Source organism: Mesoplodon densirostris, chromosome 15, assembly GCF_025265405.1.
Source record: "Mesoplodon densirostris isolate mMesDen1 chromosome 15, mMesDen1 primary haplotype, whole genome shotgun sequence".
NCBI lineage: Eukaryota > Metazoa > Chordata > Mammalia > Artiodactyla > Ziphiidae > Mesoplodon > Mesoplodon densirostris.
The window spans coordinates 18,602,348-18,626,312 of NC_082675.1; the positions used below are offsets into that span (position 1 = coordinate 18,602,348).

At 46.3% G+C, this 23,965-nt stretch overlaps 1 protein-coding gene across 2 annotated transcripts in view; it reads left to right on the forward strand.

The window, feature by feature from the left end:
- The window catches only part of CORO1C (coronin 1C), a 79,967-nt gene extending 60,764 nt beyond the window's left edge, over positions 1-19,203 (forward strand). For both annotated transcript variants that reach the window (XM_060118388.1, XM_060118387.1), the window contains 8 exons: positions 7,691-7,820; positions 10,642-10,823; positions 12,007-12,126; positions 12,987-13,091; positions 14,583-14,728; positions 16,726-16,783; positions 16,885-17,130; positions 18,230-19,203. In XM_060118388.1, the coding sequence (XP_059974371.1) occupies positions 7,691-7,820; positions 10,642-10,823; positions 12,007-12,126; positions 12,987-13,091; positions 14,583-14,728; positions 16,726-16,783; positions 16,885-17,130; positions 18,230-18,349 (1,107 nt within the window). In that variant the 3' untranslated portion in view covers positions 18,350-19,203. The remainder of the gene's footprint in view (positions 1-7,690; positions 7,821-10,641; positions 10,824-12,006; positions 12,127-12,986; positions 13,092-14,582; positions 14,729-16,725; positions 16,784-16,884; positions 17,131-18,229) is intronic.
- Positions 19,204-23,965: the final 4,762 nt, after the last annotated feature.

Below are 23,965 nucleotides of genomic sequence, written 5' to 3' on the forward strand. Positions count from 1 at the left end.
GTGTAGATGGATATCAAGGGCCAGCTCCAGTAGAGAAAGGATGCTGAGATAAGCCCAGGTCACTTAAATGCTCTCAGCCTCAGTTGCCTTACATGCTTAAAAAACTAAATTAAATAAACAAGCCAACTGAGAGGATCAAGGAAGTATAACAAGTTACTAGTTTTTACAGTGAGTTTTGATATATACTTATAGTGGATTCATGGTAGTAAGAATATCTTTAGCAAATAATTCAGTAGAAAAAAACACAGTAGAAACAATTTACCAAATGATCTGTAAAATGATTAACTTAATTAAAAAATACTTTTTGTATTTATAGTATAATTCCATTATGTCCTCTGCATTTAAGCAGCATTTTATTCACTGTGTGAGAATTGATTCTGTGGCAGTCATGTTACATTGATTGCAGTTTTAGAGAGGGAATGCCAGCCTTATGGTACATTCCTCCATCTTTTAGAGATGGCTTCTTTAAGCAGCCGAAAAGTAAATTATATTGGCATGGTTTGCCTTTGGTGTACTACCTTTTTTTTTTTTTTTTTCTGTTTTTTGGCCACATTGCTTGGCATGTGGTGTGGGATCTTAGTTTCCCAACCAGGGATCGCAACCTGTGCCCCCTGCAGTGGAAGCACGGAGTCTTAACCACTGGACCGCCATTGGAGTCCTGGTGTACTACTTTTGAAGTGATGTTTTGTATGAGCAGATAGCAATGATATTAAACCCTCTTCCCAGAAACTATACTCTGCTCCTAGGTTTTCCAGGTTTTTGGTACTGTGAGTTCTTTTCTCTAACTCCCCTCACAGAGAGTTTTAAAGATTGTAGCTGTTAAGTATTTTACTTAGGAAAATTTTAGCTCTAAGAAAATAACAGTGTTTAAATAATAGAAAGGGCAGCCAAGGGGAATTCCCTGATGGACCAGTGGTTAGGACTCTGTGCTTTCACTGCTGAGGGCCTGGGTTCAATCCCTGGTAAGGGAACTAAGATCCCACAAGCTGAGTGGTGCGGTCAAAAATAAAAAACTAAATAAAATTAAATAAAAGAGCAGGCAAGGTAAGTTTAGTGAATGATGTTGATTCAACACTGTCCCTTATCTGCAAACACGGATGCAAAAACTGGTGAATTCAGACAGTGGCGCTGCCTGACTGGTTCTTCCAGAGTCTGGGAGAGGGAAAGATCTTGCAGGAGGAGCATCTTATTTGCCTTTACCTAGATATTCTGATTGGTCCCAAATGATGAAGTTTTAAATGGACATTTTTCCCTTTTCTCAAATCAGTCTTAAACTCCTGTGGAAATCAACAAAAATAAACTCCCTATTTTACCCATTTTTGCTTCTGTTGTAAATTTTCCTATTGCCGTTTTTGCCTTGAAATAAAGGTAGAAGTGATGTGGTTGGTGATGGGAGCACATTCCCCAGGAGTCTGAGCCTACTCAGTCCTTCAGCAGGACTTCTTGTTATTTCCATTCTGTACAGATTGCGTCTGGGCCGTTGGCCAAGTGGGTATTATAACCTTGGCACATCAGAACCCAACTCTCACTTCTTGATTTTCTCAAAACCAATGTTGTTCTCAGTGTCATGGTTCATTTAGGGATGTCCTGACTCTCTGCATCCTGCCCCTTGGGGTGTTGGATCAGTGGCTTCTGCAGGGGGTTTGCTGCTCTGCAGCTGCTGCAGAATCTCAGACTCTCCCTGTCTCTTTAGATCAGCTCTTTCCTTCATTCTGCCTTTGGAATTGGTTTCCTCTACATTTTAAAAATGTGGCGTTTTGGGGGAATAGCCCTTTTTATTGCTGTAACTCTAGTGCCTAACCTGGTAGCAAGTTCATGATGGGTGATTAAAACAGGGAGGCAGTGTCTGGAAACACTTTGTGTTTGCTTTAAATTTGCACTGTGTTTGAGAAATGAAACCATCAAATAAATGTACTTTAAAATGACCACTTAAGAGAAACCCACTTTTCTTAACTTTCCTCGCTTTTTTTCTTGTTAGAACTGTTCTCTTGAGCTGTCCTTTTTCCATATTTAGAAATTCACATGGGAAGAGGATGCCAGTGATATAGTCATTCCTGAATGGATGCTTAAAGTTGTTTTTTCCAGAACCATGTTGGGTTTTCACCGATTGATTCACTTTTTCATGTGGAAGCCCTAGAGACTAACTGTGTTTTTTTTCCTTTCTTTCAAAACAAAACAAGACAAAACATTGCCATAGTAATGTGTTGTCCACATAGAAAATTCCAGAAATACACAGTATTATTTTTAAAAAAAGAAAAGAAAAGAAAAAATCAGGAGGAGAGGGGATAGCTTGTAGTGGCTGCCGTACTGAGATGCCCACTCAGGGCACAGCAGAGGGTGTTTGATGCCACTTTTCCTCTCTACTCACCGCATACGTTTTTGGAGAGCCGAGTGGTATGAGAGTCCTAGCCGCAGCCACGGAACAGAGAGAAGCTGACGGACCAGCCTGGAAATCAGAGCCGATCTCATTTGTGCTAATTGGCCCGAGCATGAACTGGAGCTTTCACACATATGATATCTTGGATATGAACAGGCCTGCAGTTGGGTACAGGGCTGAATTAATTTGAAGACAAATTAATTTCATTCCATAGAATCCTGCTGTCCAGACTTAAAATTACATGTTGGGGTCATAGGGGTCACAGTTCCAGCAAGAAAAATAATCATGAACATATAGTAGATCCTTTTTTTGTCAAGCGCCGTTTTAAGCCTTTATGTGGTGATTATATTTAACCATTGTTAACAGCACAGTAAGGCAGGAGTGTGTCCCATTTTACCACTCAGGAAACACAGGCCCAGGGGGTGACAGTTTTGTCAAAGGTCACCCCGTTTGCAGTAGTTCACATTCGGGTAGTGCTTGGGGGTGCAGAATGTATCAGCTCATTTGACCTTTGCATTAGGGGGCAGAGCCGCTGCTGTCCCCTGTATGGAACGAGGAAATCGAGGCTCCCGGAAGTGAGGCCCCTTCTTAATGCCGACACATCCAGTTAGCGTCCCAGCTCTGGTGGAGACCGTGTCTTCTGATGCTCCAGGCCAGCATCCTTTCCACCACACCAGGCTGCATCCCAGGTTATGCACAAGAAAACTAAACAGGGACCGAATGGGACTTCTGCAACCTCTCCAGTCCAAACTGGAAGGCCGTTGCCGGCTGCAGCAGAGAGCCCTACAGAGGGCCGAGAGCCGCATACCGACAGGCCTGTGAGCAGGGCCAGCAGGCCCGAAGCAGGGCTGTGTCCGCTTCGTGTGGAAGGACTTACAGATGTGCCGGCCCTTCCCCACAGGCTGCCTTTCTCCCCACAGAGGCCGGAATGCCACACTGTCTTTGCATTTTATCGTACAGGCTGTTCTGGTCACTCTCCCCTGCCTCTGGGAATCCTCATGCTGGTGTTATCTTTCTTACTCTGGTGACTTTTCCCTGGCAGCCCCTCAGACAGCCTCTTTGGAGCATCAGCTCTTTAGAAAATTGCTCTCTGCATCGGTGTTTTTTTTTTGTTTTTTTTTTTTTTTTTTGCGGTATGCGGGCCTCTCACTGTTGTGGCCTCCCCCGTTGCGGAGCACAGGCTCCGGACGCGCAGGCTCCGGACGCGCAGGCTCAGCGGCCATGGCTCACGGGCCCAGCCGCTCCGCGGCATATGGGATCCTCCCAGACCGGGGCACGAACCCGTATCCCCTGCATCGGCAGGCGGACTCTCAACCACTTGCGCCACCAGGGAGCCCCTGCATCGGTGTTTTTTATTTTGAAACTGGATCCTTGATTTCCTTCCTTCCTTCTCCCCTTCCATCTCTTTTTTTTTCTTTATAAGTTTATTTATTTATTTATTTTTGGCTGTTTTGGGTCTTCATTGCTGCATGCAGGCTTTCTCTAGTTGCGGCAAGCGGGGGCTACTCTTCGTTGTGGTTCACGGGCTTCTCATTACGGTGGCTTCTCTTGTTGCAGAGCACGGCTCTAGGCACGCAGGCTTCCGTAGTTGTGGCTCGCGGGCTCTATACCACAGGCTCAGTAGTTGGGCTAAGCATGGGCTTAGCTGCTCCGCGGCATGTGGGATCTTCCCGGACCAGGGCTCAAACCTGTGTCCCCTGCATTGGCAGGCGGATTCTTAATCACTGCACCACCACGGAAGTCCCATCTAAGTGCTTTAGATTCATGTTACCACATTGGTCTCCAGACAACCCCAGTGAGGGCAGGTTCATTATTATTCCCATTTCATTGACGAGGAAACTCAAGGCCCAGATAGGTTAGGTGAATGTCCCCAAGGTCATACAGCTGATACGTAGCAGAATCAGGATATTCTTTACCCCTGCACCGTACTGGGGACACTGACTGTGTGCCAGGCACTATTCCAGGACTTCCTTAACTCAGTCCTCACAGCAGCCCTAGGAAGCACAGGTACTGATGCTTACCTGTGCAGTGATGTTGAACTGTTTGCCCAGGACCATCACAGTAAAAGGCCCGAGCAGGATTGGAACCAGGGTCTCTCTGGCTCCAGAGCCCATGCTCCATCCAACTGCTTGTCTTTGCTGTCTTTTTGACTTTCAGCCTCATAGACAGCTCTGCTTTGTTAGACCGTAAACCCTTCGAGAGCGGGACCTGGGTTTAGTTGTCCTTCCCCACTTGCCTGGTAATGGGCCTGCATTACGGTGGCTACTCAAGAAAAGTGCTGCACAAGTGAGTAACCGAGGTAGTGAGATGGGTTAGGTGCCTGGATGAAATACATAAGCCTCATTGAGGGAACCATGGAACCTGCCAAAAGTGAGATAAAGAAAGGGACAGAGAGTTTCCTCATTTTTAAAATTATATAGTAAACGTTTTGTTCCATCATTAACATCTCCTCGCCATCCAAGGAAAAGATGGATGAAGAAGCTAGAGAAAGGAAAAGATGAAGTCCCGTTATGAGCTCTCATGTTTAAGACAGGAAATGCTGCTTATATCCAAAGCCTCCCATCACTCCACGCCTCATTAGGGATTTAGAAAACGCACAGCTTAATCTCGGTCATTCAGGCAGTGAAGGTTTTACAATCCTTGCGGGAAAACCCAGCAGCCCGTGGTCACAGTGCCCCCTGGAGACGGCAGGTGGAATTACCACGCTTTCCGTCCTAAGCCTGAGTCGGAATTCATCTTGCAAAATGCATTTCCTGTTGAGTCTCTGAAGTCTCGTTTCATAATTGTTTCTCTGCCGACTTCGTGCTTTGATTAAACCGGTCGTTGTTTTCTGTTCCTTCTATTCACAGTTTCAGTCCTGCTTTACATTCAAATAGCCAAGTTCAATGTGGAGCTGTTTTACTGTTCATAAACCCTTGAATAAAAATAGGTGAAAGCAAACAGATAGCTCTGGAGGGTAACAGATGCCCACACGCGGAGTCTGTTATGTTTGGTGGAGAGAGGCAGTGGTCTGGGTGAGGGGTTGGAAGAGTCAAGGTAGATTCCCTTTGCCTTCCATTCTTGTTCATATCTGCCGTGTTTAAAATCTGCTGAATGAGGAGCGTGCAGGGGAAATTAGGTGACGTCCTAAATTTACGCCCTCAGAAGGCAGGTTTATGAATGATCACTTAATTCACGACTTTCCTGCAGTCCTCAGACTGGCAACATTTTTGTTCTGATTTTTTTCAGGACAACAGAACTGAGCTGAACCTTAACCACTCCTAATTCAGACTCTGCCTTTCCACCAAGCAGTCGAAAACAGACAGTTGTTTGTCTCCTCCTTAAAAATCCCCAACAAGGGAAAATTCTGTTTCTCACTTGTTCCACTGTTGAGTATGATTTTTTCCCACTGGCAAGTTCTAAATTTGTTATGAACTAGTTCCATAAGATTTTTTTTGGTAGAAGATTTACTCATTTTAATCTTCATACAGAAGAAGATAATTGTTTTAAACTTTAGCCTGTTCACAGACTTAAATGTTACTTAATATCTGGTTTTAACAGCTTTATTGAGGTATAATTCACATACAGCTTACCCATTTAAAGTGTACAATTAAGTGGTCTTTAGTATATTCATAGATATGTACCACCATCACCACAGACAATTTTAGAATGTTTTCACCACCTCAAAAAGAACCCCCCCAAAAAAAGAAACCCCATATTCTTTACCTGTTGCACTCCTCCCCCACCCCCAGTGCTAAGCAACCACTAATCTACTCTCTGTCTCTATGGATTTTCCTTTCTGGACATCTCATATACATGAATCCTACAATATGTGGACTGTCATCACTGGCTTCTTTACTTAACCTGACATTATCAAGCTTCATCCATGTTGTAGCGTGTGTCAGTACTTAATCCCTTTCTGTGGTCATATATTCCTTCACGTATCACATTTTGTGTATCCATTTATCAGTTGCTGGACATTTGGGTTGTTTCCACCTTTTGGCTGTTATGAATAATGCTGCTATAAAATTTGTGTACAGGTTTTAGTGTGGACATATATTTTCATTTCTCTTGGGTAGGTACCTAGGAGTAGAATTGCTGGGTCATAGGTAACTCTGTGTTTGATCATTTGAGAAACTTCCAAACTGTTGCCCAAAGTGGCTGCACTATTTTTCATTCCCACCAGCAGTGTATGAGGGCTCTGAATTCTCTATACCCTCGCCAATGCTTGTTGTTATCTGTCTTTTTGATTCCAAACTCCTAGTGGATATGAAGTGATATTTTATTGTGGTTTTGATGTGCACTTCCCTGATGGCTAATAATGTTGAGCAGCTCTCCATGTGTTTTTTTGCTGTTCATATATCTTCCTTGAAGAAACATCTAGATTCCTTGCTCATTTAAAAAATTTGGTGGGCTTCCCTGGTGGCGCAGTGGTTGAGAGTCTGCCTGCCAATGCAGGGGACACGGGTTCGTGCCCCGGTACGGGAGGATCCCACATGCCGCGGAGCGGCTGGGCCCATGAGCCATGGCCGCTGAGCCTGCGCGTCTGGAGCCTGTGCTCTGCAATGGGAGAGGCCGCAACAGTGAGAGGCCCACGTACCGCAAAAAAAAAATTGGTTATTTTCCTTTTATTGTTGAGTTGTAAGAGTTCTTTAAATATTCTAGATAAAAGTCCCTTTTCGGATAGATATATGACTTGCAAATTATTTTCTCTCATTCTGTGGGTTGTCTTGTCACTTTCTTGACAGTGTTCTTTGAAACACAAAAGTTTTAAATTTTGATGAAGTCCAATTAATGTTTTTCTTTTGTAAGAAGATTTCTTTAGTACATGTTACAAAGCTATTAGCTACCTTTTCATTTTCTCAATGTAAAATTATAGAAAATATGATGTTTGAGAAACTGCGCCACCCCCCAAGAAGGTTTGGTGGATGGAGTTTGCTTTCCCCTCAAGAATCATGGACTTAGCTAGGGGTTTTCACTCCAATGCGTCTCTTCATGGGTGCTTCAGTCATTTTGTATTTTTCTTTCAATTTTTTGGTATGCTTCTAACTGGAGAGTTTTGAACTTAACAGCGAATTTAAAATAAAATCTCTACTGATAGTAAATAAAAGCAGAGAGGTCTAACATTTTTAGACCTTATGGATATTCTGCTCTTTGCTCTCCTACTGCATTTGAAAAACAGCTGTACGTGTTTCACCACATTCTGCCTTTCATCCAAAGACCACTGTATGTTCTGTTTATGTAGAGCAAGGCTTCACACTGGATGGTCACAGTAAATGTGATAACGAAAGACGACCGCTTTCATGTGGATGACCTTTCTTCCTTTGCCAACAGGTATGGCAGATCCCAGAAAACGGACTCACCCTTTCCCTGACTGAGCCCGTGGTCATTTTAGAAGGCCACTCAAAGAGAGTCGGCATCGTGGCCTGGCACCCGACGGCCCGCAACGTGCTTCTCAGTGCAGGTAGGAGCCAAGCTGGCCTCTGCTTTCCCCTTGCCCTCGCTTCTCCTGGCCTCTGTGTGGAGGGAACAGAAGACGCATGCTGACTGTGCTGGCAGTTGTGAAGCAGATCATTGGAGCCCACGACAGGGTGCCTAAATGTGGGAGTTCCCAACACCCGTGTGCATGTGTGTGCGTCGAGGCTACTTGGGCAAAGCCAGTGGAAGCTGTGGACTTCCTGCCTAGAATTAGGAACAGACACATGCTTACTTATATAATCACATTTCAGCAGAGTCGTAGTTCCTGCTGGGGCCCTCCATGCCTCCATGACCCTCAGTTGTAGTTATTCCTGATGTAGTGGAAGGAGCCCGAGTGGGAGCCAGGAGCCCTGGGTTCCAGCTTTGGTGTTGCCGCCAACTTTGGGGTGGTTCTATTAGTCAAGTACCCTCCTTCCTTTTAAAAAATATTTTCATCTTTCTCCTTATACTTGTAGTCCATGTATACTATGGAGAATATATATATAAACAAAAGGGAGAAAAGAAAAATCATTTACAATCCCACCACCCGGAGGAAACATCATTATTACCCTTTGATGTTTCTTTCCAGAGATATTTCTGTGCCCATAAACAATTTTACATACAAAGATGGGTTCAGACACTTTACATGTGACCTGCTTTCTGCACTTGCTGGTACACTGTGGTCCTTTTCAGGTGCCATTACATGTTGTATGATATTTTTAATGACTCCATTAATAGTCCATTGTCTGAATACCTCTGTTTATTTATTCAGTCCCCTATTTTTGGACATTGAGGTTGTTTCCGATTTTTCACTGTTAAACAGCACTGCAGTGAACCCTTGTGACCAAGTCCTAGTGTTCCTATTGGTTTCCCACTTGTGTAGTTTCCAAGTTTCATCTTAAAGAAATCTTTTTCTTTGTCTAAAATCTGAGATTTTATCTGCTTTTTTTTTTTTTTTTTTTTTTCTTTTTGCGGTATGTGGGCCTCTCACTGTTGTGGCCTCTCCCGTTGCGGAGCACAGGCTCCGGATGCGCAGGCCCAGCGGCCATGGCTCACGGGCCCAGCCGCTCCGCGGCATATGGGATCCTCCCAGACCGGGGCACGAACCCGTATCCCCTGCATCGGCAGGCGGACTCTTAACCACTGCGCCACCAGGGAGGCCCTATCTGCTTTTATAGAAGCAATACGAAGGACAGGAAGGAGCTTTGTGGGGTGATGGAAATGTTGATCTTGACTGTGATGATGGCTACATGAATATGTACATGTATCAAAACTTAACCAGTGTATACTTATAATGGGTTCACTGTATTTCATACAAACTATACCTTAATAAGATTGGCTTATAAAAAAAGCAGTGCTAATGTTAGTGGTAGAATTTTAAAGATCTTTCTCCTCACCAGTAAAAAGGAGAGGAGCAGTTCAATTTTCAACGGGGTATGAAAGGTACTTGTGACGTAGTGAGTTAAGTTAAAAATCTAGTGCCTGGAACCTATTGAAACCAAGAACTACTTAAAAAAAAAAAAAAGTAAGACTTTTTAAAAATCACAATTGACTATAACTGGGAAGCCTTCCAGTGTTCTACTCAGAACCTCAGTCTGATAAGGAGAGAAAACAATTCCAAAGGTGGAATTCCCTCATGGAAAATACCCTACTGGCCGCCTCGTTGAGGTCAAATCTAGGGTATCATCAGCAGACTGAGCCCAGTCTCCCTTTTACATGCAGAGTAGAATGGTTGATTGCAGCGTTGTGCATAGTTTAAGACTATGTGATCCATCCACAGTGGCTGAAGTTACTCATTTGCCTATGATGAACGAGGCAGAGGATGGGTCAAATCTCCATCGGCAGAGTTTAGCTCCAACTTTTTATACTGTCTGTCGTACAGTTTTTTTCACCCATTTCCTACTTCTGACCCTAGGTAACTTAGGTGTCCTGGTTATTAGTGGCTAATTTTTCTAAGTGCTTGCAGAATTGGCTTATTGACAAGAATCCATCTTCAGGATGTCCATCCCTTATTTTGCTTCATCCTTGAGCTAATGTCCTGGAAGCAGCAAATTGTGCCTCTTTTTAAAGGGGCCTCGGGGACTTGGGGCCAACCCTGGAGGGAAGGGAGGATGGAGCTGAAGAGCTGAGGGGCTGTGGCTCAGTGGACCTGTGGCCTCTTTGGGGATCAGGTTCTGAATTCACGTGCCTACTTGACGACAGTCTGTGCTTCTCAAATCAGGCCAGTCTTGGCCTATTTTTCTCCCCTTTTAAAGATAAAGATCTGCTGTGAGCAGATGGCTAGGCATTTCCCTTCACTTGTAATTTACATGCTTTTGTGCAAGACCATGTCTTAACAGTATGGTTGATGGGAATAACCTGCTATCCAGTCTTTGTCTTGAGCCTCCTAAACCACCATTTAAACCCTTTATTTTTAGTTCCTCTGGAAAAGAAAGAAGCTGTATTCGTTCTGATGCTTGTTTTACTAGAAAAGGAAACTTAAGATCACTCAGGGTCCACCAGCCCAGTTAACTCTTAAAAAAACACATAGGGTTCTATTTTCCTGTTGTTCTTTGTTTTTGTTTGTTTGGTTGGTTTTGTTTGTTTCACATGAGCCCAAACTTCACAAGCTGTATTTTTCCTTTAATGTGTTTCTTTTACACAAATTTCTTTTTTTCTTGGTCACATCAGTTTTTGACTGCCAGTAAGTAAGGCTTCTTATAATTAACATCTCCATTTCAATACATAGGTGTGTTTATCCTCCCTGTGTTTGTATCGATAGTTTTCACAAATGTGTTGTTGTGCAGGCGTTTCTCATCCCTGAGGGGTGTGGTTCTGCTTGCTTTCAGGCTGTGATAACACCATCATCATCTGGAACGTGGGGACGGGGGAAGCCCTTTTAAACTTGGACGATATACATTCGGACATGATTTACAACGTGAGCTGGAACCGGAATGGCAGTCTGATCTGCACAGCCTCCAAAGACAAGAAAGTGAGAGTAATCGATCCTAGGAAACAGGAGATTGTTGCTGTAAGTATTCTTAGGACAAAAGCCCCAGTATGTGTAGCGCTTTAGGGAGTGAGAACTTTCTGCGTTTTAAGGCAGACCGTAGGGGCTGGGACTGCCAGTCTGTGGACCCTTGCTGTGTGCAGACGCCAAACTCTGAATCAGAAAAGTCTCGGCCAGGCTTCGGCCTCCCAGTTGCCCTTCTCTCCAGAGCTGTGCATTTCTAGCTTTTACCCCAGCCTTCCCTCTCACTTGGCGACCATTTCTCACAAAGAAACAAAGTTTTTTTTTTATCAGTTTGCTTAAGAATGTGCAAGTCTAGGGCAGCTAACTCACAGAGTTTACTGCATGCTGGCTTAGGACTGCAGATGGATCTGTTGATTCCCTCCCCTGCTCCCCAGTCGGTCTTTAAAGGGCCTGACAAGATGCCATGGGTTCTCTCCACAGCTCAGCGTCCCCGTTTCTGCCACCTGAGCTAGGCCTCCACAGAATCACACATCACGGCAAAAGATGGACACTTGGGCCTTTAGTCAGGTTGACGCTGCAAGTGTTGAATCCAGAGGTGCCTCACTGCCACCCCACTCTGTGCCTCGTCACGGCCCTTCTCTGAGAAGGTGGCTCTTAGCCGGTGATACTTCTCCAGAGTCGGGTGGCAGGCATGGCTGGTGCTTATCAAGGCCCCGTACCCCGTGCTTTCTCCACTAGAACCTTCCAAGGGGTGGGGCTGGTGGGCTCCCGCTGAAGAGATGAGGCTAAGGAACGGGTTAGCCAGATTCGACTTTCTGTCCTATGAAATTGCTAGATGCTGTAGTGACTGTCCACCTTCAGGTTATTATCATACTCTTGAGAAACAAAGGCTTGGCAGAGCCGTTTCGTGTGTTTTGTTTTTGCAGAGCCTGGACTTGGTTTGGTGGCAGGGGCTGGTGGAAGGACTGAGGCCTTTCAGTCCCGCCCGACCTGGCGCGATTGCTCGCTCACCAGCCGAGGGGCCTTGGCCAGATCCCTTGGTGTCGCTTTGTTTCCTCCTCCTTCAGAGAGGGGAGGTGGCCATTACTGACACGCTCGTGCACATATGTGCACACTCACACACACCTTTGACATGAGTGCCATGTGGGGTGGCGGGGTTCGCTGTCTGAGCCCCCGCTCTCCCCCACTTTTCCTTCCCGCAGTCTGACTGTGTAAGCTGCCTCTTTGCTCTCTCGCCCAGGAGAAGGAGAAAGCACATGAAGGAGCCCGACCCATGAGGGCCATCTTTCTGGCTGACGGCAACGTCTTCACCACTGGTTTCAGCCGCATGAGCGAGCGGCAGCTGGCCCTCTGGAACCCGGTACGCCCCTACCCAGCCCTGCCACCCCTTCCCCAGCCTCGAGCTTTCTCTTTTCTGAGCGGGCCTTTGGGTTGGTCAGTGGATGATAGGGTTCTCAGTGTCGTTTGCTGAACTCCTGCTCGTCTTAAGTTGGATGTGAAGTTCTCATCCTCACTGGAGACTTACTGCGAAATGTATTTTAAAAATGCATTCTTGATACTCCCAAGGAGTCTGTGTTGACTGTAGATTTTAGAAAGAATGCGTGAAGAATCCAGTGTTTTAGACTTGGGAAATAAGTTCTAAACTTAGTTAAAATATTTCCTAAAGAACATGATCAAATGTCTAAATCAAAATAGTCATGCTTGGGAAAATGTTCATGACAGCACAAGTGGGAAAAACGTACTGAACTGCATATATGGTATGATCCCAATCTGTGTGTGCTTCTGTGTTGGAAGGAAATAGGCCAAAATGGTAATTGTTTCTATCCGCCACTGGACCGTGGGGTTACAGAATATGGGATGATTTTTTTATTTTTCCTTGTACCTTCTAATTTTAAAAGAATATGAGTTTATTTTTGTAATAAGAAAAAAGTACTTTTAAAAAAGAAAGCAGTCACAAAGGAGATAGGCTCTCATCTCTGTCATGGGATCACACTGATGTGTGCATTAATTATGTTGCCAAATCAACACAATTTTCAGTGAGTTGGATCTCATCTAGTATTCCTATTGGTAATTACATGTATGAATATCATATGTGCATTGTTTAAACTTTCATTATTTTAGGGAAATGGCTAACTTAATTAGGGATGAAAAATGCATCATCTTATAAAAATTCACCTTTTAAAAATGTGTGTGTGTGTGTGTGTATTTTTTTTTTCCCAGAAAAATATGGAGGAACCAATTGCTCTTCATGAAATGGACACTAGCAATGGGGTGTTGCTACCTTTCTATGACCCTGATACCAGTATCATTTACTTATGTGGAAAGGTAAACAGTAATTTTGCTGTTTGATCTTAAATTTAATCCTGTAAGAAGAAAAGTTTATCCTTCAGAGATTTAGTAGATGAGCAATTAATTGTATAGAGAATAGTGCTCCGTGGGTACAAGCTTTTGAGGGCCTCAGAGACTCTCCAGAGGGTTCTCGCTCCTGGAGTTCAGTGTTAAGGCCCAGGCCTTGCAATTACATGGCCTGACTCCAGTGTCAGGAGGTGACAGTTGTTACAAGAAGACCCCGCACTGAACTCAGGACACCTTCCTGCTGCCTGGTGATTCCTGCCTAACTGAAGTGTTGGTAGCTTTATTATCAGTACTGTTACCTGAGTTTAGAAGGTAAAGACCTCAGTATTCCTTCTTCTTCTGTAGGCTCAGTTTCCCTTAGAATTTTTGTAGTTGAAATAAATGAATTAATACAAATGGAGCTGTTGATGTGTTCCCTTCCCCAAACCTGTCAGATAGTCCCTTGCTGGGGATGAAGCTGGGGGTGTTTTACTTCTGTTCACAGTTGATGGAGTGGGCTGCTTGACATTTTTATAGGTCAGTTATTTAGAAACTGAGATCTTGTCTGTGTCCTTGAAAGTGATTTTACTTGAGATGTTAACAGCTTCCATAGACTGCATTGTTACCCAGATGTTACTAACACTGGGTGGAAAGTTACTGTGAGTATGTAGAAAACAAATAGTGTATGATTAGCTTGTCTTCCGTTGCTTTAGATAGTTACATCATTGAAACAAATGGAAATATGAGAAAGGAGAGGGTTGTTAGGGCAGAGTACTGCCTAGCTATTTATCACTTCTTCTTACACACACATCTCTCCCCTCAGGCAGGATTGCCTTCATTGTTCAGGTTCACGTAACTGTGCTGCAGTTATTTACACTGAGAGGCTAGCACGTGCTTCAGGTCTTCAAAAAAATCTGACCATTCTAAGCCCAATTATCACAGAACTTGACACATTGTAATGGGATAGCATTCTCCTCTTCTCCTCTGAAGTTAAAGGTTACTCACTAAAACCAATGTCTCTTCATTAGAAAAATCTTACTTCTTATTATCCGATTGTCTGGTGTTAGTGCCCTCAGGTCTGTGCCCGTGGAGGTATGCTGAAAAATCAGTAATTGCCTGCTAGCCCCTCTTGGTCTTCTGTTTGTTTGTTTGTTTGTTTGTTGTCGCGCAGTTGTTGGGTGGAGGTGTTAACCTTTCCGCTCCGACTCTGACTCGGTGCCAGACTCAGTGCAGGAAAGTCAGAACCTTCAGGAGGAGGCGGAGGAGGCTGTTTAAAGGGCGTGCTAGCCTTGCATAAGCGAGGGCTTGCTCTGCCAGGAAGAGAAACCATCATGTGCTCGAGGCAAGCCTCCTAAGGGGAGGAAAGGTCAGCCAGCGTAGCGGAGCCCCAGGCAGTGCTGGGTGTATAGAGGAGAGAGACACCCACCTAAATCAGATATTTCGGCTAACGTGAAACACAAACCTGTCTCCGATTTCTTGTAGGGCGACAGCAGTATCCGCTATTTTGAGATCACGGACGAATCCCCGTATGTCCACTACCTCAACACATTCAGCAGCAAGGAGCCTCAGAGGGGGATGGGTTACATGCCCAAGAGGGGACTCGATGTCAACAAATGTGAGATTGCCAGGTAAAGAATCGGTATCGGAAAGTGTTCAGCCTGCTTACGCCGTTCGTGTCCACTCCTGAGTCTTTCTACCTGTGTGTGTGCAGTAGAATCATAGAATTAGTATCTTGTTTCCTGCCCGTTCTTAGAAACGTGGAGTTTGAGAGCAAGAAGAAACCCTTCAAAATCATTTCATCCAGCTGTGCCCTCCCCATCCTTCAGATGATAAACTTGAAATGCAGCGGTTAAGAGGCTTCACTGGGGCGTATCACACCCTAATTTAAGTAGTGAAACCATGGTCTCTTGTCTTCAGGCTACAGCTGTGGCCAGCGTCCCCTGGGAGGCAACCAGGAAGAGCCTGTCCCTGGGATGGAAATGAGGGATGGTTTTCCTGCCCTGCAGAGGGATCAGCCAGGTTCCAAACCCGGTTGTGGAGCCCACAGATCCGAAACTAGAGAAACAAAGATCCACAGCGGGTGTTAGGTTAGCTTGGCGTAGGAAGCTCAGCTGTGTGTTGTAACTTCCGCCTCTCTGGACTACTCTGTGGAGTTTTTATAACACTGCATTTATATGGACATTTTTCTAAGTGTGCTGACCTGGTCACACAAATAAATAATTGACACGTCTTTAAAAATAGAAGAAATTTTTATGAGCCCTTTTTTTTATATTAATCACTGCACGGGTTTTTTTGTTTGTTTTTTTAATAATACCTTCAACTCTATAGCTAGAATAATGAAGGAAAGCTGTCACAGATAATTCTAAATTGTGGCTTAAATCAAACTAATGAAAATGTGGTTCAAAACAGATTGAATCTGAACTTCAAAATTACATTCAGGATTTGGGAACACATTTATTTTACTGTCATCTAAAAGTTTAAAAGATGTAGTCGGCCCTTTGTATTTGCGAGTTCCAAATCCAAGGATTGAGCATATTTGGAAACAAAAGTTCCAGAAAGTTCCAAAAAGCAAAACTTGAATTTGTGGCGCATGGGAAACCATTTACGTAGGATTTACTTTGTGTTTACAACTGTTCACATAGCATTTACATTGTGCTGGGTATTGTAAGTAATCTAGAATGACTTAGAGTATAAAATGCTGTGCCATGTTATGAAAGGGACTTGAGCATCCGCAGATTTTGGTGCCCACAGCAGGTCCTGGAACCCATCCCCCGCAGATACCGAGGGATGACTGTATAAGGAAGTCATTCAGGACGCCTCCTGTTTCCTCAGTATTTCTGGGGTGTTGGTTACGTGTTGGGCACTGTGCTAATCACACGGCCCGGATCCCCTTTCTCTTCATACCCATGCTGTGAGGCGGGTGCTGGTTTACCCCCCATGTGGATGAGGAGCTTGAGGCTGGGTCACGTGGGCACGTGCCTAGGTGTGGGGGGTGGAGCTGGCCATCCAACCCAGGCCAGCCTTCCCACCACTGAGCCAACCGCACAGGTTTTGGGCTTGGTCTTCCTACTCTTCCCACACCCTGGATAATTCCAGACTTTTCTTGAGTGTTATGCATGATGTGGTTTGCTCGGATGCCAACATTTAATTCGTAGGATTGTTTTCGTTTCCTTTTTAAAAATCCTATTTACACTCAACGAAAGTTCAGCCACTTCATGTTGGCAGCAGACGTGGCATCCAGGTCATAAGTACTCTTTGAGACATGGGTGTTCATTGTCTTCTGGCTTGGTAATTGTCTTCTGACTTGGTAATTTTCTCATAAGCGGTTCATTGTCGGTGGTGTTAATCATTTCCCCACAGTTGATTTGCCCCCAGGTAATTGGAACTTGACTGTCACCATAATGCATAGGCCTCTGTTCGTGTCTCCTATCCGCTGTTCCCTAGCATAGCTACTCTCAGCTTCTATTTTCTCCTCTGTGAAATGGGAATGCTGAATTCTGCCTGCTCCCCAGGATGCGTCAGATGAGGTGATGGGCAAACACAGAATGTACGAGTGAATTATTAAGCCCGTTACTTGGCCTCCTGTTTCACTTAATGCAACTTTGCCTTTATTTCTCCTTTGAAGATTCTTCAAACTTCACGAGAGAAAGTGTGAGCCTATTATCATGACTGTCCCCAGGAAGGTAAGTGCCCAGTTGTCTCTGCAATCCATGTTTTTAAAAAGTTTTAAAAACCCCAGAGCTTCCTTCCTTACCTGTGGATTTCTCCACTGTGTCTCGTGTAGTCTGACCTTTTCCAGGATGACCTGTACCCTGACACGGCGGGGCCCGAAGCGGCGCTGGAGGCGGAAGAGTGGTTCGAGGGGAGGAATGCAGATCCACTCCTCATCTCCCTGAAGCACGGATACATTCCCGGCAAAAACAGGGACCTCAAAGTGGTCAAGAAGAACATTCTGGACAGCAGGCCCACGGCAAACAAGAAGTGCGACCTGATCAGTGTCCCCAAGAAGACTGCAGACGCGGCCGGCGTGGTAAGGACCGCAGGGCCTGGGGCGTGCTGGGCCAGCTCGGCCTGGCCCTCCCGAACACGCCTGCCAGCCTGGGCGTCTGCGGGCACTGCCCCCGCTGGATGGATGGGGTTCAGTCATGGTAACAGGCACTGTTTGTAGGAACCACCTTGATCACGTGACATTTATGAGTTTGACTCCTTTAGCTCTCTTTTTTATGATGACCAGGATAGAAGTCAGTCTGTTACCGATGCCGGGAAGATGAGGTCCCAGGAAGGAGGGAGTGGTGAGAGATTTTAGAAGTTGCTAAGTGTTTGAGTGGCAGAAGGATCTGGGGTGAGTGGGACTTAGAGGCAGAGATGATCCTGGGCATCTTGGCAAGAATTGTTTCAGGGGAGTGATGGAGACCAGAGGCTGACAGTGAAGACCCCTGTGGCCACGGGAGAGCAGCAGGGTCGAGCCAGGGAGGAGAGGGGGCTGGCGTTGGCAGGCTGTAGAATGGAGTTCGGGGGCCAGGAGGGGCCAGGAATTGTCGATGTGGAGGTGGCAGAAACAAGAGGCAAAGTGCCCTCAGGAGCTAGTGTTTTGACTGTGACCGAGCAAGCCACATGAGGCACCACAACTTTGGGGACTGCAGGGTTTCCTGCAGAAGAATCAGCTCCACGAGGGAGAAGCTCAGGCTCTTTAGAGGAGCAGGCAGGGCAAGGGATATATTTCCCAAGGACCTTTCTAGGAGCTGATAGGAGCTCAGTAGCCTCTGGAGGGTCACCCGTCACCCTGGTCACATAGAAGATGCTCCTGCTGGAGTTGGCTGATCGGGGTGGTTGGGATATGGGGCAGCCTTGCAGGGATCAATCTCTTCCTGCAGTTTGGTTGTGTCCCAGGAGTCTCCATCCAAGTAGGCGCACAGGTGGGGCCAGGAGCCGTGATACACTGTTGCTTTGCTGTGGGTGCCAGTTGGCCCAGCCAGCATTCCTGGCCTGCCTACAAGGCTCAGCGGGGCCGCTGCAGCCTGCCACTTCCAAAATGGAAGGTCACAGTTATACCCCGTGCATTCTACCTGTGCTGAACATTGCTGCTTTCTAGTCACCCTCTTCCCTCCCCTCTTTTTTTGTTTCCTTAGCAAAATGAAGCCAAATTGGATGAGATATTGAAAGAGATCAAATCTATAAAAGACACAATCTGCAATCAAGATGAGCGTATTTCCAAGTTAGAACAGCAGATGGCAAAGATAGCAGCCTGAAGGTCCACCCCCCACCCCGCAGACGGAGCAAGAACGCGCGCTCGTGGCTGGTAGTTGGTGTGGTCCCAGGGAGGGCGAAAGGGAGGCACTGCCACTTGGAGACATTTCAGATCTGTCGACCAGCGATAGGCCACATTCCAGTAAGGACTCAACTCGTCTCCCAAATTTGCAGAAACAAAATGTGATTTAAAAGCTGAGCTTTTTACCAGAAAGCTTTTTTTGATGTTTTAAGTGTTATGTGACTTGTGAACTTCTAAAAGACAAAAGTGCTACTTTGAAAATCCCAGATATTCTGAATTTTAGAAAACCAACCAATTCTGATTCAGTGTCCTGCCCAAGTACCTTTGGTTTTTTTTGGGTTTTTTGTTTTTGTTTTTTACAAACAGGGACCAATGCCACATTGCTTTTTATATTTCTTTTTTTTTTTTTTTTAATGTTGCCAAAACCAAAAGTAGCTTTTTTTTCTTTGTATTTTGCTACTTTGCAGTATTTGTGTGTGGGGTTTTTTTTTCTCCTTAATTTGAAAGGGACAGCACTGTGTATGTTTATAAACTAAATGAAGATATTATTTTGTATAAACATTCATCTGAGAACAATCAGAGCAGTAGCCACACTGTGCTGGCTTCTTTGCAGCACAAACCTGGTCATCTTAATGACTGTACAAAAGGAAGACTTGAAAAATCATGTGGATTCATATTCCCACCCCTCCCTTTCCATTGAGTCTTCTGATCAAAAAAAAGCTCATATCGAATCGTTTCCTTTCTCTTTTCTAGAAATTGGGTGGTTGTACCAGAATGGAACTTTGCTTCTTGGTTATCCTGTGCTTCAGATGATTATAATCGAACCTAAACTAGCATGTGTTTCTGCGGTTTTGTTACACACATAGAATCTATTACCTTCATCACTTTAACGTCATGTTCCAGGTTTTGGTCAGTACCTGACAAGGGTGTCCAGGACGAGGAGCCACACGTGCTGTGGGATGTTCCTACTTGTCCCTTTCAGCAGCTGGCCTGGCTCCCGAGTACCCTGGGATGGGGTGAGACAGACTAGGAGACCTGGAGGGAAGCGTTCGCCCCGCGTGATCCTCTGCTTTCCCGCGTGTCCCGTGCTGCCCCCTGGAGCTCCTGCCCTTTCTTCTCCCTCCTGTATGCAGCCCCCTCTCTCAGGGCTCCCTCGGCCGGCCGGCCCTCCCTCCTCCTGCCTTTCGGTGCTAACTGCATTCTGCTAAGCTGAGGCCAGAGGGTGCTGTTGAATATTGATATTGAGACTGGGGTGAAGGGTCGAGAAGGAAGTAGACGTCTGCTGTAGCTTGGATGGTGCAGCTGGTCCCTGCGCACCCTCTTCACGAACTCCCCCGCGCCCCCCTGTAGCTGCACCGTGGCTGGGTCCGAGCACAGAGACTACCCAGCCCCCGGCCAGACACTGATCTCCCATGGCCTGCCCCACACCCGGGTTAGCTGGGACTTCTCTCCATTTCCATTTTCTCAGAGTGCGTGCTTGAGAAACAAGATTTAAGGAGCCTCTGCTTTGGAAGGGCTGAGTGCCTGTGGTGGAACGTGAATCGTGTCATGCATTAGGACCACGGCAGGGACGCTTGCGCGTGCTCTTGCTGGCGTGGGGACGGTTTGGGCCTGGCTGGAAGCGTCTGTGCGCGGGGACCCGGGCTGAGGCAGAGCGTGGCGTCGGTGGGTTGGGCTGCACGGTCAAGCCGTCCTCGTGTCTGGGTAGAGAAGAAGGTACCGTGTTCTTTACCAGTCCTGGGATTGCCGTCTCCATGGTTTCAGGGCATCTGAATGTTTGGTGTGGTTTTGTGTGTGCGTGCATGTGTGTTTTAAATATTAAAGTGGATAATGAGGTGTTAAGAAAACAATAACAGTGGTTTATATTCAAACCTGTATGTGTTTCTTTATCAACATAATCTGCTGAGGACCTTCATTTTTAAGATTCAGAAGTGTTCTAAGGTTCTGACACCCAATTAATTAAGTGAACAAAATTGTTGATGGCGGTGAAACACCGTAGGGAATGCGGTTCGGAGAGAAGAGGAGGGCGAGGGTGAGTTATCCTGATCTTAGTGTGTAGTGTATGGCTTATTTAATGAACGGACTCCCCGCCAGTCTCAGTTGGCGCCTCAAGCTCTGTGGATTATTTTTCCTGTTTTGCCTTTTTTTTTTAAATCCGTGCTATCCCAGAGGAAAACCAGTGAATTACTCCTAGATCGGCTCTTATAGAGCGGCCATCGTATTCTGTCAAAACACTTGCTTCCATTTTCAAAGATAAAAAAAAAAAAAACCATTGATTACCAAACGGTGTCCGTGTTTGTTTTGCACGCCCACTGTCTTTGAGGCAGCGTGCAGCTTGCTGCCTGACCCAGCATCTCTGACTCGGTGGAACCACCCTCTCGGGGGGTAAGTACGGGGCACATGTGGGTGGGCCCTGGGTTCCGCAGGTGGAGTGGGGTCTATCCTGCCTCCAGCCTCTGCCAGGGGCGGATCTGGGGCAGGTAGCCTAGTCTGGATGAGCCCCGAATTGTGAAGGAGGGACGAGACTTGCGTAGAGTTCAGGTGAGAGGAATAGCCGCGTCTGGCCACCCAAGGAGCCCACTGCACGGCCACCATGGGTCCTACGACAAGCTGATTCCCTGGGAATGGGGGCCTTGGAAAGCAGCTCTTTCTTCAGTAGGAAGCCCAGTACTCTTGGCTTAGCTGTGCTTTTTATTCCAGCAGAAGGTTTTCAAGGTCACTCGAATTTCTTGGCCCTCTCTCCGCTTCCCTTTGTGCACTGAAACATTGTCCCATGACATCTCAGTGATGGTAGCAAAGAATTTCCCTCCATTTGGTTTCTCTAAATGTCACTATGATGACTAGTTGGCACGAAGCCTCCCGTCCTCAAACACCCTCTTCCTGAAGTTGCTGTAGTCTGTGAGGAGAACGGCAGCCAGGGTCGTGGTCAGCCCGTCTGTGGTTGCAGGAAGTGGAAGTCGGCTGCTTCCGTCTGCAGCCCCTCGGTGCCCCCAGTCAGGGGGCAGATGCGTGGTGCAGGGCGTTTACGACCAACTGGTTTCTCACCTTGGCCGCCTTGCTCCTTTGCCAGAAGACCCAGGGTTACCACGTTAGCCCCAGACAGCCAGCCAGGCCCCGTCGAGGGAGAACTTCCACTTTTTAAAGCCTACTTCCCTTGCTGTACTTGGTGTTCTGTGTCCAGAAGAATTTTGGTTGGCTCTTCAGAATCAGTTAACTCGAAGCAGCCCGTCCCTTTATGCTGATAGCACGTTCCCACGTCCTAAAGCCATCATTGGGTCACAGACCCGAGACGGTCAAGGACACACACCTCTCCTTCTGCAGGTGGGCAGCTGCACAGTGCCCTTTGTTCCTTTTTCAGATGAAAAACGTTTTTTCCTCCACTGCCGGAGGGAGTGTGTGTAAACTGGTACTCCTGCCGAGGGCAGGTTGACAGGGTATATCAGGAGTTTTCGACTTTCTTACCTGTTAGCCCAGGATTTTCACCTCTGGGAATTTTGTCCCAAGGACAGTAGCGGGAGGCATGTTTGGGAACTGGAAGAGTGAAAATTAGTCCAGCAGAGGGTGGCTCAGTTATTAACCACCCCGGAATAGATTGTTTTTGACAAATCCTTTTAGGGATATGTGCCTATATTGATATAATGAATATTTCTGTGTAGGGTAAAGACCACAAATGTTGCTATGTAGGGTAGCAGTTGTGGGTAATTTTTCATTAATTGGATTTTTTCTGAATTTCTAAATTAGGTTGGGAAGCAGTTGAAAAGCAAGTGGACAGATCTCTTCTGTTACCAGAATCACTAGGTGCTGAGTTTTTTTTTGTTGTTTTTTTAATGGAGGCTTCCTCATGCTGATCTGAAAGACTCAGTGACTATTTTTGGAAGGGATGATGTGGTGGGTTTGGAGCAGCACTGGAGAGAAATGATTCAGACAAAGGCCCGGCAGACAGTTGTGGGTATAGGGAAAGCTTTGGGGTTGAAAGAAACAGACAGTCATCAGTGTCTGAAAGGGGAAGGACAAGGAGCTGGCCTGGTGTCGGGGGCTCTGCTTGAGGGCTTCAAACACAAAGTAAGTACCTTCCGCACCTTCACGGCCAACTAGTCCAGGTGATGCAGACCGATCACAGTGTGAACGGGTCACGCACAGCGTCCCGGGGCCCCTGAGGTGCTGCAGCAGCTGAGGGGGGAGGGCAGGGCAGCCTTCACCTTGTTCACGGCCCTGCTATCTTCTCATTACTCATTTCTAAACCACCCCTCCCCACCATGGTTCCATTCATCTTGGCATTCACTGAGGAAATACGAGATTTTAAGAAGCCTGCAGAAAATTGGAGTGGAGCCAGTGACCAAGTGGCCCAATTGTTTGGACTGAAGCTCAGTTCCCTGAAGGTCGAGAAATCAACCTTCAGGGTTTCAGCAACAAAATCCAAGCTTTGGAGCTCTAAGCAACAAGGTCTGAGAACTGGGAAGTTGCCCCATGTATAATAGGAAGTTGTTGCAGTTTCATTTCTGTGCCAAGTTGCTATTTGGATTGTAGAAGGTAGACAAAGCACCTCTTGGTTAACGTACTGCCATTCTCAACGGCCGTTCCCAAAGTGACAAGCGAGCTCTTACCGCCCTGGCCAGTTTCTACCAGGGCAGTGGATTAAAATGTCACAAAAGACGGCAAGGTGGAGATTCCCATATGGGCATCTGGGCACCTGCCAGAAACCCCCCCCCCTTGTAGAGTGACCAGCCCATTGTTTGAACAGCCTTGTAACTGGTTCCTCTACCTCTGCCCGCCTGTTCCCTTTTTGCTTCCAGAGTGATGTTTTCTAGAACAGAATCTGTCAAGATCTCTGAGAGAGACGCAAGTGGTTCCCCTCTTATCTCCAGCTCTTCAGCTTCCCTTAGGAGAGCCCCCTTGACTTGCCCCTTCCTCCCTCCCACCTGGTTCCTGTCTCCCCTCAGCCACTCATGTTGGCTCCAGCTTCAAAATACATCCATATTCCAGCTACTTCTCACACCGCTGCTGTAACCCTGCTAGTTCATGCCCCCATCATCTCTGAAATGAACTGAGCTTCTTCTGTGTTCTCCAGAGAAACAGAGCTAATAAGATGTGTCCATATACATAGTGAGAGATTCATTATAAGAATGGGCTCACATGATTATGGAGGCCAAGTTCCCATATCTCCAGTCAGCCAACTGGAGACCCAGTGTTTCAGTTTGAGTCCAAAGGCAGCAAAAAACCAAGCTCAGAGGCAGTCAGGCAAGGAGTTCCCGCTTACTGAGCCTTTCTGTTCCAGTCTGGTCTTCAACTGATTGGGTGAGGCCCACCCACTCACACTGGGCAGGGCAGTCTGCTTTCCTCAGTCCACCAGTTCAAATGTTCATCTCACCCAGAAACATCTTCACAGACACACCCAGAATAGCACTTGACCAAATTTCTAGGTACCCTGTGGCCCAGTCAAGTTGACACGTAAAAGTTAACCATCACATCTTCCAAACCAAGCTTCTTGTTGTCCCCTGCTTTAGTCTGTTCTCAACACAGCAGCCAGAGTAACCTCTTAAGGTGTGAAAGCAGGGTTGGGTAAACAAAGGGCCACAGGCCAAATCCAGCCCACTGC